Source organism: Genypterus blacodes, unplaced genomic scaffold, assembly GCF_046128005.1.
Source record: "Genypterus blacodes isolate CSIRO-AG114 ecotype Tasmania unplaced genomic scaffold, CSIRO-AGI_Gbla_v1 ptg000045l_1, whole genome shotgun sequence".
Lineage (NCBI taxonomy): Eukaryota > Metazoa > Chordata > Actinopteri > Ophidiiformes > Ophidiidae > Genypterus > Genypterus blacodes.
In genome coordinates this window covers 612,808-632,270 of record NW_027466858.1, presented here as the reverse complement: position 1 = coordinate 632,270, position 19,463 = coordinate 612,808, and the positions used below count along the sequence as shown (strand labels likewise).

The 19,463-nt window shown below is 40.6% G+C and overlaps 1 protein-coding gene across 1 annotated transcript; it reads left to right on the top strand.

The window, feature by feature from the left end:
• The first annotated feature begins 377 nt into the window (after positions 1–377).
• LOC143000221 (steroidogenic factor 1-like) lies at positions 378–16,606 on the top strand. The gene is made up of 7 exons (XM_076149473.1): positions 378–399; positions 2,094–2,212; positions 2,978–3,119; positions 4,281–4,936; positions 12,901–13,020; positions 13,939–14,086; positions 16,353–16,606. The coding sequence occupies exons 1-7, from the start codon at positions 378–380 to the stop codon at positions 16,604–16,606; spliced, it is 1,461 nt and encodes a 486-aa protein (XP_076005588.1).
• Positions 16,607–19,463: the final 2,857 nt, after the last annotated feature.

The following is a 19,463-nucleotide window of genomic DNA, read 5'->3' as shown; positions in this document are numbered from 1 at the left end:
GTGTGGGTGTATGTGTGTGTGTATCTGTGAGTGCATGTGTGTGAGTGTGTACTCTGGGTTGTGGGACTCTTGCTTGCTCTGCTGTCCACTCATTAACATGCTGGAGCTGGAGGAGGCAGCGAGCATCCGTCACGTGACTCAGCGCCATCCAATAGCAGCGCCGTATCCTAACTTGAGCGATAAGGAAGGCGCAGTAAAGAGCGAGCGTACTGCAGGAGTTTCACTGTGGACTCCTCGCAGCCCACGCACAGCCTCCACCCGGACTTGTCTTTTTCTTTGCAAACCTTCTCCCAGAGAGCACATGCGAGGCTGCGACAACACCTGCACTCAGCGTTTATCAGACAATCACCACTGACAGGCTGCGACCTGGGGTTCCGATGTTGGGAGACAAGGCTCACGGTAAGTGTGTCCACTTTTATATCTGCCCACTCACCTCCAGTGTGGAAAGGGGAAAAAACACTTTAAACACAAAAAAATCCAGATGAAAACTGTCCAAAGGTTGTGTGACCTCACATGTGTACAATAACTAAAGAACACAAACAGATTTATTACATATTCTTTCAGAATAATCAGTGACTGATGAAGGGATTGTAGATTTTCATATGGCAAAACTCATTTTAGTCCGTTAAGAAATACAAACTTTTTTGATCCAGGACCATTGTATATATTTTTACTATACCAAAAACCATTCGAGATCATTTATTATGTTTTCCACAATACACAGGCGGAAGGGGAACCAAAGACCAAAGTAATTAGTCCAGAAACAGAACAATCAAGGTGACAGCTAATTACGTTAATTCAGAAAATATAAGTAATGCATTATTATTATTTTAGAATATTAAATAAAACGTATATCGAATCGGTATGATAAAATATTAATAGTTGCTGTTGAATTGAATAGAGTAAAATAATGTATGTTTGTAATTTTACTCTATATGAAACAATTCTTATTACACAAATGGAGATATGCAAATATAGCAACGACAATGTATAGCTACTTTAAAATAACCAGTCAATAATAATAATAATAATAATAATAATAATAATAATAATAATAATAATGAGTGTACTCAGCAGGCGAAGGCGCGCGGCGAGCTCACCTACATTGCACGGGGCCGCGCTGCACGTGCCGCTGTTCGTCACGTTTTGGTCGTTCGCTGATTCGGTTCGGGTGTTTCCGGTTGAGCGCAGTGATCCGTGGCGCGCGCTCAGTCAAACATCGCGTTTATTTGTGTTCATCTTTTCATCGAGTGTTTTAATATTTGCGTTCTTGGAGACTGGAGCCATATTTAATGCCGAGAAAAAAAATAAGGAGCCGCTGAGGGGAAAGAGGATGATGACTGAATATTTTGTAAAGAAGGAAATGGCAGAATATGTCGAACGAACATTTTCCCAATTTAAATTTGTGGCTTGAATCAATTGTGTGGCGTCAAACTGGACGAAGGCTTTGATTTACGGGCCTATTTATGGCGTAGACAAGTGTGTTCCAAGTAAAATTGACAAACTGTGGCGGCCGTAATTTACTTTCCCCTCCTTTTTTACAAATGACACTCTCATCTCTCTTTTTCTTTAATATCTCCTCATATAACAACAAAACACTTCTGCATGAACGTGACGCTCTAACGTTTTATAATACAAACTGGTCTGTTTTTAAATATTACATAAATAAATATGATTTGTACAAATAAATTATATTGAACGCAAAACTCCTTTTCCATTTTTTTCTCTTTACTTTCATTCATTTTTATTACTGGCAAAATTCCACACACGTTAATATCACTTGATAAGGCGTTATTAAGTTCCGTAAATTAAATTAACAGACAGTTTTGACATTTCATCCCGTTAAAACTGAGTTTAGTGGCCAAAAGCATTAAAGTAAATGGACGCTATCGAGTTATAACTCACATTGAAGCTCATTATGCAGTAGTTTATTATCGGATTTCCCTCGTAAGTCACGCGCGTGCCTTAGTGCACGTTTTCGCGCTTTATTTGCCTCGTCACGTCATTTCTTTGGTGTTGCGTTTATGTGCGTACGTGCATCTACATGTACATATTTATTTGTGTGTGTGTGTGTATGCGTGTGTGTCATTCAGGTGTGACGCTGAAGGTTATGGAATACACATATGATGATGACCTGGAAGAGCTGTGTCCTGTGTGTGGAGACAAAGTGTCGGGATACCACTACGGTCTGCTTACCTGCGAGAGCTGCAAGGTAACGGCAGCCGTCACGTCACTGTTTCACAAACACACGCACGCACACACACACGCGCGTGTGTTCTTATAGAGTTCACACTGGAGGAGGCCGCAGCGCTCTGGCCTTTATTAACCCTTACATATCCACGCGGATATTGAATCATAATAGATTTGCTTCCATAAATTTCCCGTCAGTCATAATTAAATGGGTGATTCATTCTTAATCGGTGTTTCAGAGAGCAATGTGGTCTTTACACCCGTTTAAAAAAAATCACTTCATGTCATTGTTTAAGCGAAAACAACTCAATGAAGTCTATTGAATGTCGGAGTGTTTGCTTGATTCTATTTATTATATTAATCAGTCGTCACTCGGCTCAATTTGGAGCAGAACACTTTGTACTGGTTAAAAATCTGATTACTTGACGATGATGATGATGATGATGATGATATCCATTTCATGAATATTAACACCACGCAGTCAGAAATAGTCAATCATATTTTAATGTTTTTTTTTCTTATCAGTGTTTTCGCCTACTCTGCCCCTCCAAAAACAAAACAAAACCAATAAACATAATTCTGATTGTGCAACATTTAATTTATTTCAGATTGAAAACAAATCAAAAAGTTCTGTACTTTAAAACACGGATAACCCGACCCTCCCTCATTTTTTATTTTATATTTATGACTTAACGCGCTAATGTCTGCGTCCTCACAAGCAACATCTCTGTAATTGATGTATTTCTCCGTCGTGTTGTTGTCTGTGGTGTGTGTGATGTGTGCGCAGGGCTTCTTCAAGAGGACAGTGCAGAATAACAAGCGGTACACATGCGCCGAGAGCCAGGAGTGTAAAATAGACAAGACCCAGAGAAAGAGGTGTCCTTTCTGTCGCTTCCAGAAATGCCTCAACGTCGGGATGCGCCTGGAAGGTACACACACACGCACACACGCGCAAGCACGCGCACGCACACACACGACATCTTCCTCTTTTCGCTGATCAGGAAAAGGAACCAAGATTAACGGAAATTGTTGCACATTATTGAATCTACTTAAATAACAATGAATAATTATATATACAGTAAATATTACATTAATTTGAACTGCGTCACACTAATGGTGTTGTGTTTACTTGTACTATTACCTGAGAAAAGATCATGATGGCAGGATGCAGAGCTTATGGGCTGAGTTATGTATTGCATGTAATCAGCTGCTGTGTACTGAACAGTGATCAGCTGGACATGATCTCATGTGATGATCACGTGATGACTTTTGCACGTTATGAGTTATAATGCATTACGTAATGTATTAATGTCTTTTTACATCAAGAGTAAAAATAATGATCAGATGTATGTAACCTTGCTATTTGGCTTTTACAGTTTATGAGTTATTATAATTTATGTAATGGCAAAAACATTAAGGTTTAACTGATAATGAATGGATGAATTACAATTAGTTCATAAATTCAAATACTGCAATAGGAGTGAAGCTGCTCAGTGTGACAGCTGATTGAACTCACACACACACACACACACACACACACACACCCCTTCACTTGCTTCTGTGTTTATTATTCACCTTAATTTAGGAAGTTGTTGCAATTTTGTTTATTTATTTATTTGACGTTTTGCAGATCTGAAATGAACCGTCTCAACCAAAGCTCAACGCGTCTCGGTTTGTTGGCGTATGGTAGCTCTCAGCGTTGCTTCTTACACACATGGGATGGAATTAATTCCCAGACAGCCATGCAGAAAAGCACCTGCTTCCGTAGCAGAAAAAGGACACATTCTTGTCTTACTGATAAAACCCTCGAGACTCCCCTGTTTTAAATCAAAAGCTCTATTTAGGCTACAAGGAGGAGGAGAACTGCACAGGCACAGGGATTTTTTTTTTCAGCTCCGGAAGCTTTAAACAATTTACTATTCATGATGTGTTCAGCAGTTGTAAAGTGTGAGTAATGCTTTTAGGGGTGATATTGCTTTTGTGACTGTCAAGGAGTTTGGGGAAAGTGTTTGTTTCAGTACAGGACACTCCAGTGGATCTATATATTTCATCTATAAAATAGTTTCCACCTCTTATCTTTTGTGTAACAGCGGTGCGTGCAGATCGCATGCGTGGGGGCAGGAATAAGTTTGGGCCCATGTACAAGAGAGACAGGGCCTTGAAGCAGCAGAAGAAGGCTTTGATACGATCCAATGGATTCAAGTTGGAGGGCACGGCTCCTCCACCGGCCTCTCCTCTGCAGACTGACTACAGCTTCACCAGCTCTCTGCACAGCCTACCCAATATCTCCAAAAGCCTCCTGGCCTCAACCCCGAGCTCCATCACCCCCACAGACTACGAGGCCAACCTTTACGGACCCCCCTCCCTGGGCATGGCCATGCAGTCCCACGTGCCCCTCACCACCCAGTACCAGTACACGGCCTTCCCCGGCAGGGCAATTAAGGCCGAGTGCCCAGACTACAACAGCTCCCCCGAGTCTCTGACAGGATACCCGTACCCAGACATGTACCCCTCCGCCTCGCCACAACCGCCCAGTCTGCCCCCGCTGGTGCTCGAGCTGCTCCGCTGCGATCCCGACGAGCTGGTGGTGCAGAATAAAATCATTGCTCATTTGCAGCAGGACCAGAGCGGTCGAGGCCGCTTGGACAAGACCAGCACCTTCAGCCTCATGTGTCGTATGGCAGACCAGACACTCTTCTCCATCGTGGAGTGGGCTCGCAGCTGCATCTTCTTTAAGGAGTTGAGAGTGAGTACCTCTGTTACCTTATAGACGTTTTAAAGCTCGACTCTGCAAGAAACATATCAGCCATGTTAACATCTTCAACAGACATTTATTTTTGACAGATAATTCCCTTGACCTTTAGTTTTGGGTTTCTTCATGTCCAACAAAAAAAGTCATATCCCACTGTGAGTTTAAAGTTAGTTAGGGCTTTAGTGTCTCCAATTAGGATTTACGAATGAAAGCTTGATGACCAATGATCTAAACATTTCTCATTTCATGGACTTTGATCTTTTACTTTGTAGGCATTTTATGTATTTTCTATTCACTGCGTCAAACTACATAAACATGTCCTATTTATCAGCTCTAATAATGTGATTTGTAAAAAAATGTGTGCCAAATCTTCAAAGTAGCTACTTATGAACACATCTGATGTATAGATTGTCATCATGGATTTATTTCTCAGATAAATGATTCTAGCAGTGACTCATCAGCATACAAACTCTACATGTTTCTGTTGTTGTGGTAATGTAGTGGTTAGTGCAAAATGCTCATTATTGTTTATTTTAGTAGTGGTTTGTTAGTAGACTTTTTTGACCCAGTGAACATCTTGTCTACTGCTGTTGTCGCACGTTAATGCAGTTATAATTTTGGATTTATTGAAGGAATTGGTGAATTTTTTTTTGTCGGTAAAGTAGCTTGACCTTCAATTGTGCCAGCGGTTTGTAGAAGTGATAAATATTGTGCAACCTAGCCTCGGTTTATGCATCTGTTTGCAATGACTGGCACACATCCAAGCATGGAAGGAGGAACCTATGAACCAGAGGATACTTAACCAGTTGTTAGAGCATATTCACTCATCTAACAGAAGCATTTTCCGTGATCCCCTGTCTCTCTAACCCTTGTAGATATGGTTTATTTCACACAGCAGCTTTCCTCCATATCTGTCTCACAATGACGTACGATTGGGAAAATCCCCACATGATTGATGTGTTTTCTAGCCTATTACAGCTTGGCTTTACCAGAAAAAAATAGTCATCTGGGCTGGAAGTGTGGTTCTAGTTGTGGTTCCAGTTCTACACAGACATTGTGACTGTACAGGCCTGTTCCCACAAAAGTGGCTATACGACCTTAAGGCAATCTAAAATCTGCATCTGCACAAATACGTGACCGTCCCTGCTTCTAACATAAACTCAATACTAAACATAATGTCCTCTGTGATGGATTATGCAACAAATACAAGTTTCAAGTTTCAGCCAATTGATGCAAACAGCTGTGAGACCAGTGAGGAATGGGCAATTAGAAATCAATGGTTGATGAATTCTGTTTGCATTGTACAGAAAGACATATGTACTTATATTTTATTTCTAAATGCCACAGCACTCAGAACCTGCTACTGCTGTTGCTTAAAATACATTACAAACTGAGACGCATTACAGCACATTTAATGTAGTGATGATGCCGTGCTGAAGAGACGATACTAAGTGTAAAAGCTTTTAGCCTTGTACGGTTAATTATTACCAATGCTGTGGTGCTTCCTCTGTGGTTCCTCGTGCTGATGAGAAGATTAAATGGGCCACACACACACACACACACACACACACACACACACACACCACACACACACACACACACACACACACACACACACACACACACGAACGCACACACACACACACACACACACGCACACACACACAGGATAATGAAATACATCATCGATCATCTCCAACATAATTGTCCAGAGGGTGTAACTGAGCCCCGACATAGACGAGCTGTAGTAAAGAATGATTTAGTAGCACAGTCAAATTGTCCCATGCTGGAAGATCAAAACAGTTATTATGATTAGCTGAGGTACTAGGAGGGTGGCATCCCCGCTATCTCTGAATACACCCACTGCTCCATTCAACCAATTAAACGGTTTAAGTATCACCAGAAGGCTGATTTTAGCTGTGGGTAAAATTCTTGTTCATCCCTCTTATCAACTTGAAAGAGCTGGTTGGCTTCCCTTGCTGCGTTGCATTGGTTGTGTCACCTGGTCTCTGGATGTGGTCACTACTACGTTCACAACAAGGATTCAGTGTTCCAAATCTGATGAGGTTATCTACCTACCTATCACCTTTATTACCTTTATCTCAGATTAAGGCTTGGAGATCTGAATCATCTGAGTCATACCTTGTTTTTTCTCATTTCTCAAATAACAATGTTGTCGTCATTCAGTGTGCACACCTCTGCCTGGTGAAAATCGGCATTTTGGACCATTTTCAAAGAAAGTGCCCGAGAAATGGTCCAGCTGGGTTCCATTTTCACTTTTTGCCTAATCTCTTCACACAGTCATCATCTCAGTCGTGGTTGTTAAGTTACTGTTTTTCGAAATTATTACATTTCACAACCAAATGTAAAACATAATTACACAGCAAATCGCATTATTTGCCACCTTTCACATAGAAATCCAACACTGAAATACATGACATAACAAAAACAAATTGACAGCCGCTTTCCCATTTTAACAGGAAGCGTTCGCAGGTGTTTTGTTTTCAATTCCACACAAAAGGGGACACGTTGAGTGATGTTTTTGTAACTCACAGCATGAGGAGAGAATTATTTGTCAGGGATGGATGGATGGAAACCTTTTGGCAGTTTTAGTGCATTTTGGATGTTGGATTATCCGCAGACCTTCTTGGTATGGAGGCTGTGTGTAAAAGGATACACAGAGATGCATGTTTGACTGATGGAGCTTGACTAACTTAAAATGTAGAGAGATTAACCCCTTAAGGTTTCAATGTCTTCAATTGCCATAATGTATTTACTGTCAGTGTGTTTTTTTCCCCTGCGAAAGTAAAAAAGCACTCAATTTAGTTGTGTTAGTCAGATTTTTTGTCTGGGTGGTTCACATTCCTGTCTCATTACTTTTGTACCTTCCTTGTCTCAGAAACAATAAATGTGTTGTGATGATGATGAGATTTGTCGCACTCCCTCAGAATGATAACAACAAGGTGTCTTTATACTGCTTCATTTAGGATTCGTAGCCAAGATGCTCATCTGTCGTCCTGTACTTCAGAGTTGTCGAGCTATGAAATGAGAATCAAAAGGCAGTTGTAGTCATTTCTACAGTTCCCACTAAAAGTGCTGCTAGGGACAGAATCACAGAAACCATTAACTGATGCACCAAATGCTTTAACAAAGTCGGCAGAATTACGAGCGCATTCTCACTTTGCACCCAAAGCTAAATTTGTTTTGTTTCATTTTGAAAACACTACCTTTCAAAAAGCTTTGCTCCATTACCAATTAGCTAAACTCAGTCTTCAAGTATAAAAACACTTACATCAGGGCAATCGCTCCAAACACAGTCCTCCATCAAGATGCCACTGTAGGACGATACTGTCCACACACTGTCCCCTAGTAGACCAGGTTTCCTCTGATCTGGAACAACGGAAGTTCCCACTGCATCATCAACCATCCACATGTTTTTGTCCTCCATTTGCCACCATATTCTGCATATACGAACCCCTACGGGACGATAGATGAGGTGGCATGCCAGGGCTGCATAAGCAACTCAACTGAATATTCCCATCTCTGTCTTGCCTGAGAGAACATTACTTGCGGAGAAGACAGGATATTTTCCCTTTCTAGTTCTGTTTGTTTTTCATAGTTATTTTCACACGTTTTCTGCATCTTTGGCTCATATCCTCAAAACCACAAACACAAAACTCTACAAATCTCGAGGAAACACAAACATTGAGAAACTGTTGTATCTCTTTCCATCATATGAATCGATCTTCTACCAAACAATAACACACTGAGATGCTCAACACAAAACACTACGATGAATATCACAGCAGTGGGCATTTTGCATTGTCAGTGTTGTACTGTGTGTTGTAGGGATCAAGGGTGGATGCAGGATGTCTAGCTGACTAATGGCTGCACACACGGTGCTGTTGAGGGATAGAATAGAACAGAATAAAAACTTTCTTCGGTCAAATCACATGCAAAAACGTCATCTGAAATTTGTCTTGAGCCCCTCCTCTTACATATCACAACGCACACACACATGCATTACAGAGGGGTCATCGCAGTAGCGGTCAATCAAGTTCCGTCCCTGTCCGTCTTTTGGCGAGGTTTTAAGCAAAAGTTCCTATCTTATCTTATCAATGTTCTTTTACCTTCTGAGTTTCACTCAAATGGCAGCCCGGACACCAGTTTGATCCGGATTTGGTTGCGCTGTAAAACACAACTGCAATTATGTGGTTCTTGATTCTCACAGTCTAACAGCATGTTTGCCACCATTTTCACTGAGTAACAGGCTTACTGACATGTGGGACTGCAGTATACTACAGTATGCACACATAAAGAGCAGCAGCATAGTGCAGGTTACTTACCTGTTCGCATTTTTGAATGTATGCATGATGGATGCAACCATGCAGTGGCTCAGGTTGGGCTGAACTCTTTGCCCCCTCCCTCATACTCAATCAATGGTCAACCACTGTGGCCCTGATCTCATCTGAGACAACTGTCCTCGTCCTCGTCCTCGTCCTTGTCCTCTCACTCCTCTAACTGTTGCTTCCCCATTGACCTCCATTTTCCTCCAAAACAGAGAGAGCTCACTTGTGGCCTTTTTATTGTACTAAAGCTCTCATTTGTTAGGGGAAATTAATCTACTGGTGTTTACACCTGTAAGGAGTGGGTGTGGCCATTGAAGCTTGATATTTTGATTGAAAGATTTAGATTTTAATGTTGAGAACTTTGTGTAGTGTTTTGCAAAATGTAATTGGAATTGGAATTGTTCAATTCTGCAGTTAGTTTAGTGTGTAAACAATTGAAACAATATGCAGTATATTTTATACACGGGCTGAACTGAAGATCATAGTGTTTTGCATTTATCACATCAGTGTGTAGTTGGAACTCTTGATAGTCTGTGTGTGGAATTTTGATGAATGAATTTTGAGAAGGATTTAAATAGTTTGGTTTGTTTTTGCAAGAAGAGTGTAATATTTTGCATGTTTTGTGAGTATATTTGGGTTTGAGTCTTGTGTTTTTGTAAAATTAGCCATAGTTTTCCAAATTGTGCTCGAGGAATGTTAAAAACCTCATTTAAAGCTGTGATAACACAAGAATAACATAAAGCACAAAGGAGCTCCTTAGCTTTCAGCTCACTGGTTTATACAGACTAACTAAGGCGTAACTGCTTTTTTTATTTTTTCAGGGCCCTTTAATAATTATTAACATTCCACCAAGTATCATTTGTATTAATTATATTGTTTTGAAAAGGCTTTCACATTTTTAGATAGGAGCCTTTTTTTTTCCTTTGAAAAAATCTGAAGCTGTCAGTTTGTCCTGCTGCAGCCCGGTTATAACTGGAATGGATTGCTTCAATTTAGGATGACAAATGAATAATGAGCAGTGACAGTTACGTTTATTGACAGATCCAGTGATTCTTCATTCTATACACACAGGATGAATGGAGTGCATGCTTGGTGTACATTTCAATAATAGCCGATGTGTGTTTTAATTTGTTTTGACTCTTTCATTTTCTATTCCTCCACGGTGACGACAAACTTCAGTCTTTGTGAAATTGTTATGTTTGAATTTGCCAATCCTTCTCCTGATGGAAACACTGGTGTGGAACAGCAGCACTCACACTGTGAAGAAAGGTCACAGTTTCAGTTTCTGATAGAATGTTCTGGTAAGAAGAGCTCCACTGATGCATTTCAGGCTGATTCCTGGTGCAGTCTTCAGAGCCTCATGCTAGCTGGACCATGTTAGGATGTATTTGTGGTGACACGCAAGCCTGTTGTTGCTTTAGTTGCCAACATGGACAGTATGAGAACAAAGCTGTGCATATTTGCCTCTGGCAGAGAGAGCTTTTTCCCTGGGCTGGATAATTGCATTCCATACAGACGATAACGAGGGAATGTCAGCTCCATGCTGCAGCTTCGCACTCAGCTTGTCTACATTGTTATTAAATTCTGAGCAGAATGGAAGCCATTGATTGCTGTAGTTCCCCAGAGGTGGCCTTTGTCATGTCTTGTATTTGACCTTCCATGCACCTGTTGAATGTGAAAGATGTCGCTGAGGAAGAACACACAACGGACATCATAAATATTCAGCTACCAGAGCAAATACGCAGTAAATAAGCAATATAAAGATAATCCGTGCAAAAATACACACACTGAGTTTGAAAGCGGCCAAATCAACGTTATTGGTGCACGGGATAGGAATAGTTCCCTTCTGTGATAGATGGCGGCTTGTGAATACTGGGTTTGACAGGATTCGTGAGTGTAGAGAGGTATGGATGGATGAATTTCTTATTGTTAGTTCATTGATCAGCATAAATCTAAGGAGTGTAAACTGAATGCAAAGGTTGTGCTTCTGATTGATCTTCTTCATGGTTTGTGCGGTCTTGTTCCGTGTATTTCAGTGATTCCACTACACAGGTTGAGGTTTGCTGCACAGGTTTTTCTTTGTTACTCCACCAAGGAGGTTCTGTTTGACCCGTGTCTGTTTCTTAGCAGCGTTACTCTTAACAGTCCTGAAATGATTTGGACTAAACTCAGTGGAAGGATGGTGCATTGTTAATTTTGTCAAAAGTATCACCAATGAAAATAAGGCTTACTTTTTTCCACGCGATCAATAGGTGCAACACCACTCATGTCATGACAAATAAAGCAACTCTGGAGCCAATGGTTCCTTCAAAAGGGCGATGACGCACTACACACTCACATTACAAGCACTCCTCTCACAAACAACCATGCAATTGTAAATGCATCAGTCAGAAAAGAGGGGACTCAGCTATTGGCATTGCTGTACAACACATCGATACAACACATCTATACAATACACTCTATAAAAGCCCTTCAATTTAGCCAACAAATGGTAAAATTCCTCTACCTTCGAGCAACTGCTTTGAACAATTCACCTCCACATTATTAGACCTAACCCACAGTTTTCTTTAGATAGATAGATAGATAGATAGATAGATAAGAGGGTTTGTACTGCATTGAACTGTAATGTCTTTACTAGAATTAAGCTTAACCAAGGTCCCTGCAGAGACAAAAAAAAGAGAGAGCCCAGTTATGCAAGAAAGAATGAAAGATTTGTACTCCTGCTTGGCACATTTGCCATGTTTTTCTGAGAGTTTCTGTGGCTGCAGCTGAGTGTCTGATTCCTCTTGGAGAGGAAGCGCAGTAGGTCAGCAAGACCTCTTGCTTCCTTAACCCCTTCCTTTATCACTGAATGCTCTGACCCCCACCACTATGATGAATCCAGATGAGTGTGTGGCCAATGAGATTGGACGTCTCCTCTTGGACTGATATATAGTTTGGTTCAGAGGGACAGTAATTCTGTCAGGTCTGTGTCAGATGAATGTGTGTCTGGGTCTATTAGCAACAGAATTACTGACTGCTGTGTCCTTCGGCTTTTAAGGACGATATTGCAGCTCAATCTGAAAACACCCACACACACACACCCACATGCCCATCCCCCATAGCAGAGCAGATGTACTGTATGGGGAGGGGGGGGGGGCAAGGGAGAGGTGAACCGGTTGACGAGTTCTTCAGCGATGCTCGCAAAGAGCTACAGCATGTCAGCATGAGAGATGCACACAACATATCACACACAATCACACACACAGACATAATTTGCATTCTCTCCTTATTTTTATGGTTATCTAATTTTTCAGTCCCAGTGTTTTTATCAGATGATTTCTTTTGAGGCTGAATGAAAGTGACAATATGACAGATTGACAAGTAGACTGTTTTGTCAGATTTTGTAATGAATCAGATTTTGTGGTTGATTGAGACGCAGAATTTAGCTGTGTTTGATACAACCATAGAACACAGGACAATATTATACAAAATATAGTTTTATTTGCTCGAATAGGGCAAGTGAAATATCAATTTGGTTGTTATTTGCTTGAAGTAGTTAAGCTCATCTTGCCTCTTTGTCTCTTTCTTTCTTTCTTCTCTCTGTCTTTCTGTCCCTGTTTCCTGGAGGTGGGAGATCAAATGAAGCTGCTCCACAACTGCTGGTCGGAACTTCTGGTCCTGGATCACATTTTTAGACAAGTGCAGCATGGGAAGGAAGACAGCATCCTGCTGGTGACTGGCCAGGAGGTAAATACTCCCTCACACAGCTTCCATGAGCACAATACAAAGCCTGCATCATTCATTTCCACATTGGGAATCATATGTTACATGTTGAATATAAAACTGGGAAACCTCTCTATTTGGTTGTTCTATGAAATGAGCCACAAAGGATGAACAGCATTTTTGAAATCAAGGCTCTTAGTTGGTTGTAGGTTAGTCTGAAGTCCCTGCATATTTCACTTTAAACTCAAAGGGGTTAATTTAGAAATCAGTCTGACAATTGGTCTGTGTGTGTTTGGGTGCATTGCAGTGAGGTGAGCATCAGTTCAGCTGCTCTGTTAGTGTGGCGCTCTGTAGTTAATGTTTATATTTACAATTTAATCTTGAATTTGTACAAAAACCACACAATGTTTGCCCCTGAATAGTGGGCTTGTCTTTGACGTATAGAGTCGAACTTGCCACTCAAATAGGATAGTGAATTTATTTTCAGATAGGTACCCTAACCCAAACAAATCCTAATGCATTCTGGGGAATCTGGAGGATGCATCACATTACCTTTACATTAGTTAGAGATTTAAATTTCATGTGAATGTGAAGAAATCTTTTTCACTTTGCCAATTTTCTGTTTAAAACCTATGAGGAGGTTAATGTCTCACACAATTAGGACATTAATGTGATGTGATGAATTGTTTTCTGTCTGAAATATTGAGCAATGAACATTATGTCATATTTTCCAATAAAAAAAATCACAAGGATTTTTCTTCTCATATACTCTCTGTATATATATATATATTTTTTAATATATTATATATTATATCCGGGCCACACACACAGACACACACACACACACACAGACACACACACACATTTGTGTTTGTGCCCCAGTGCAACTCATCAATACGACTTTTGGGCCAATTACAGAATAATCAGGAGCCTTCTTTTCAGGTGGAGCTGTCGTCTATCCTGTCCCAAGCTGAAGCGACTCTGTCCAGCCTGGTCCAGAGAGGCCAGGAGCTGGCGGCAAGGCTGCGGGTGTTGCAGGTCGACCGCAGAGAAATCGCGTGTCTTAAATTCCTCCTCCTGTTCAACCCAAGTGAGTGAACAAACAACCTTCATTTGGTTTGCGTGTGTTTACAGCAGAACATCATTGGCCAAAAAATTCAAACCAATAAGAAAGCCATTAGCAAGCAAGGTCATGAGTAAGGATTAAAAGGAAGTTTTGTCGGGTTAAAATAGTGAGTAAACTCAAATGAGTGGTTTTCCTTCTGTCTTTGGTGGAATGTCATCCAATAATACATACAGTATAGGTAAAGTCTAAAGTATTAAGCTCAAACCAAAAGCTGTCATGAGAGTTTTACACAGAGGCCTTTCTTTGATCTTTTGTATATTATCTGCGCAAAAGCTTACATTAATGTCCTGCATGTTAGATATATTCCAAATCCATTCCAAATCCATTTCATGAGGCTGCAGGGTAATCGTGATGCTGTCTTCTGACAGAATATGAGTAGCAATGCTAACATTTTAATGGAAAAATGTCACAATCCCAGATTATCTGCAGTACCTATTTATAAGGTTACAAGTGTTTTCCAAACTGGCCTTTTTTCCTCCAATAAATTCACTTAATTGAATTTCTAGGGTTGACAAAAGCCACTATTAACAAAGACATGCTCTCTCATTGTCCACTAATGGCATTCAAAAGAAGCGTAATGGATGGGTCTATCATTCGATGGCAGGACCGACATTCATGTAGCGGCTTGTGCAGATGGAGAGAGCATAGACGTGGTTTGCCCAGATTCCCAGAAGTGTTTGCTGTTAGCGCTGGCAAAGCAGGAACAAAGGGCCTTTGAATGGGGAGAGCACTTGTCACAGGCAGAAAATATTTGCCGACTTTGGCGTAGGCTTCTTTGCTCTCGCTCTCGCTCACTCGTCTTCAGAGTCAGGTTTGTCGGGGGTAATTTAATTGCCCTTAAGCAGTTTGAAAAGATGATTCAGAACATTGATTCAAAACATTTAATTACTGCATGAATGGATTCTCCAAGATGGGCTCAGCTGATCTTGAATGCTAGTCCAACTGAAGGGCTTTGCTATTGTCTCACACACAAACACACACACACGTACACACGCGCATGTGCACACGCGCATGTGCACGCACACACACACAGCAGACACACAGACACAGACACACACACACACACGCACACACACAGACACACACATTTCACAGATTTAGATTCTATAACCTAGTCCATGTATTTGTAGTATTGATATCTCAAATGAATAAACCGTGTCTGGCCAATAAAACATTCCCTTTTCTGATTTAATGAAACTGTAATTTTAATTTTGGAGTATTTTGTCTGTATACAGTACAAGGTTTTGAAGACCTATAGTCCTCAAAGTCTCATTCGCTCATAATTCATCACATATAGTATGATACTATAGACCAGTGTTTCCCAACGTGTGGGTCGCGTCCCCCCGGTGGGCTGCGAAGGTACTGCAGGTGGGCTGGAGAGGTCATTTACCATAAATAAATAAATAAATAAGTAAATAAAACGTGTTTAATTCTAAATTTTGAAGTTTGAAATAATAAATATTTACTTGTCAATGTCATCAGAAATCAAACAAAGCAATGGGATTTAAATTAGTTGTTATTTATGATCAGGAAGGTATCTTTTACCTCATCATTGGCAAGGAAAGAGTTAAAATGGAGCTGTGGCTATCAGGTGGCCAAAGGAAAGCTAAGTTAATGGAGAATCCATATCAACAAGCTTCATCTTAGTCTGGTGTGTTGAAAGGTTTGGGTGGGCCGCAGCATTCTGAAGTTTGGGAATGGCTGCAATAGACTTAGTAATGTTTCAATTATTTATTTCATGCTGTGATTTTTGTTGGTTTGTGCATCTGTATGTCTGATTATTTGTGAGATTACTCACAAGGTTAAGAACCAAATCCAATTTTTATTTAATCTAAATGTTGGTATTGGTCAAATTAGCTGCTGTACCAGGCTGCATGGCTCTATTCTATAACCAAGCTTAGTCAACATGTGTACTATGCAAAAATAAACGTCAGTGGACCTGATGGTGGAGCTATGACAACAACAGTCACATTTTGGACGTAGGACAGCTTTGGAAGCGGATGTGGCACAATGGAAAAGTGTTGGTTTGGTTCATGACATGAGCTCGAACAAGTGCCACTCTCATGAGCAATACTTTGGAATTTCTGGTCTTTTCCATTGAGGTGTTTTTGAGGCAGAAAATTTGAAGCATGCATTAAAATGTGAATAATGACTCATACTGTTGACCTTTATCAGTGGACTGTTTTCCCACACTAAGTTATGACAAATGTGTTTGTGTTTGTGTGTGTAGATGTGAAGTTGCTGGAAAACCAGGCATTTGTGGAGGGCGTGCAGGAGCAGGTGAACGGGGCTCTGCTGGAGTATGCGCTCTCCACCTACCCCCAGTTCCAAGAGAAGTTCAGCCAACTGGTGGTGCGTCTGCCGGAGCTGCGCTCCCTCAGCACGCAGGCCGAGGACTACCTGTGCTACATGCATCTGAGCGGAGAGGTGCCCTGCAACAACCTGCTGATCGAGATGTTGCACGCCAAGCGAGCGTGTGTGTGAGTGACACAAACAGGACTCTTTGCCATCATGTGTTTTTTTGCTGTTATGTTTGTGCGTATGTGGGGAAGTAAGCAGAGAAAGTGTATGTATGTAATGAAAAAAATTGAAGGCGTGACGATTGTAGGCTTGCCCGCAATCCTGAGTCATATTTGTGAAAGGTTTAATTGGAGTCCGATTAGAAAAAAAACATTTGGAATGATGAATCTCAATCTGTTCAGGGTAGTTCTGAGATTTAGAATGTTTGTGTTTTCATATCCTGCAGAGCTCATGGGACCTTTTTAAACTGCATTTTATACCCTGTTTTCAAAAGCCACATTTAAAACTTCAAGTAGTATAACATGATGTTCTTTTAAACTGAATAACAAATGATTCTATCACCAACTTTTATCTCTGGACTTTCTGGATGCAGACCTCACACAGAGCTACCCAGCAAACATTCACACACAGAGGGTGAGACTTCCTCTGCCAGTGTTGAAACCCCCCCAAAACATAGATTTTCACCATAATAAAAGACAGACACTGCGTAATGTTCTTAAATAAATACTGAACTATTAGGCTCGGTGTATATATACTCTAACCAGCATTCACAGAGGTCAACTGCTGAGTGGATTTTATCTCAAGAAATTGTCCCAGCTGCACAGATTGCATTTCCACCTGGGCTGGATGGTGACTGAGATCCAGTCCCAATGTGGCCTGGTGGCTTTAAAAGCATTTGAAAGATCGCTTTGCGTGCATTGACATCCTTTTTCTTTCTTATCTGGATCCAGATTTTAATGCCAGATGTAAATGAGGCCTATCGCTGATATTACTGCTATGGTGTTTCCATCACCACTATTATAGGAATTTTATTAGTGAGCTGTAGTGCTGCTGTTTGAGGTGACTTTGACCTTTCCCATCGTGGGCTCATAGGTAGCTGTGTTCTGTCACATGCTTGCTGGGTGAGCTAATGTGGCCTTTTTCAAAAATAGATTTTGTACCACCCATCCAGAATCCAAACCATCAGTACGTCTTCTATGATTTCCCAGCACAACACAACACACTGTTCCTACATTTGTTTTCAGACGGCACCTTGCCCCTTGTTAAACTCGGCTATACTGCTCATATCGCTGCACTTGTGTTCGTCATCGACCTTTTATCTATTGTTAATATATTGTTAATATATCGATATATCAAAGCTACAATTATAATTATAGCGATATATCAAAGCTACAATTCTCATTCAGTTTATCACCCAAAAAATGAAAGTAGAGTGAGAAAAAGAGAGAAACATGAAAAGAGAGGTGAAAGAGTGAAACGTTGCACAAAGCAGTGATGTATGGGAGAACGAATCAAAGGAAGCTATATTCCTGATACGAGCAGGAGGAAGAGGACAGTGCAAGAAAATAAAAAAAGACACATCAATGCGTAAGGCGAAAAAGGAGAGATGAATAATAAACATTGCATTTTCCTTTAATAAGCAAACGCATGAAAAGCAAAAGGAGTGACTGGTAAGTGTTTGTCCTTCAGCCTTTCCAGATGGAGAGACACACTGTGGAGTCCACAGAGGGAAAACAGGCATCTGCTAACATTTGGTCGTGCTCTTTGTCCAAACCCTCTTCATTAGAAAACAATGGACCCTTAGAAGGCTGTCATGTTCACACTCGCCCAGCGTGTCACTTTTCAGCACAGCGTCGTGCACACTGAGGTCTCCACTGAGGTCTGACCAAACATATATACACAAATAAACAAATAAAAGAATTAGAATTACATTGTTGTGACAAACAGACTTAAAGTCGTGAGAAGTTCAGGTGTCAGAGAATTAATATATTGATATATTGATCACTCATCAATGGTACTTTCTGTGTTGAAAAGAAACACCTGTGTATTAAAGAAATGACACAGCTTTCTTAAAAGCATATCAACCTCAGCGATTATGACAATGTAAACAATGCTCACCGTCCCTGTCGAGGAGGATCAGCTGGACAAACCACACACAGCACACGTTAAGTGCGATGACACGCAGACACAGTCTGTCACGCGTGTGCAGCCACTGATATCACTGTGGACATGTGGAATCATTCCTACTTTGTACGTAAATGTGGCAGTGTATCATAGACAATCAATCAGTCCGCCTGCCTTAACTTAACGTTTGTCTTAACACACACACTCACACACTCACTCTCACACACACATACACACACAAGTTGGATTTCCAGCTGAGATGGCTGTGTGTGATCACTCTGTACAGAATATTTATGTTGTGAAGTGAAAATCTTCGAGATAAAGATCAATTTCAACACCAGAGAGTTCTCTGCTTTTATGTTGAGCTTCAAACGCTTCTATTGTGGATTCTCTTGATATTGGCCTTGGTTTTGCTCTTGGTTCTGTTCTTTTTTTGTGTGAGTTGACAGTCTGTCCTGTCTTTACCTGAAGTGCTTTTTCTCACAACAGATGAAGTGGCCAAAACATTTTGTTTTCTTTAAATATATTTTATTGTAATAGCATCAAACCAATAAAATCCAGTGAAGTAAAACTCCACGTGTTAGCTGTTATTGCATAATGTTGCATACCTCATATATACAAAGTGAATACAGTTACCAGTGTACGGGTGGCATCGTCTTGTCTAATCTATCTTTCTTTAGAACCATGATTCATGTGGGTTTTACTCCAAATCATTCAACTTGGTCTAAAATACGTTTTAAACTCTTAATTCCTCACTGATGTATCTAAAGTAGAGAACATCATTACCACTGAATTGCCAATAACACATATTACTAAATGTTTTTACACATTATTCTACATGAATAAATTGGCAGTTTTGTTCATCGCCACCGGTCTATGAACAATTCACACACACACGTCTTTGACTGACATTTTA

What these genes read in the sequence shown, in the direction of transcription:
- LOC143000221 (XM_076149473.1), top strand. Translation starts at nt 378, where the DNA reads ATGTTGGGAGACAAGGCTCACG. An exon ending in GTTGGGAGACAAGGCTCACG is followed by an intron (nt 400 to 2,093) that starts GTAAGTGTGTCC and finishes TGTGTCATTCAG; the next exon opens with GTGTGACGCTGAAGGTTATG. An exon ending in TGCTGGTGACTGGCCAGGAG is followed by an intron (nt 13,021 to 13,938) that starts GTAAATACTCCC and finishes CCTTCTTTTCAG; the next exon opens with GTGGAGCTGTCGTCTATCCT.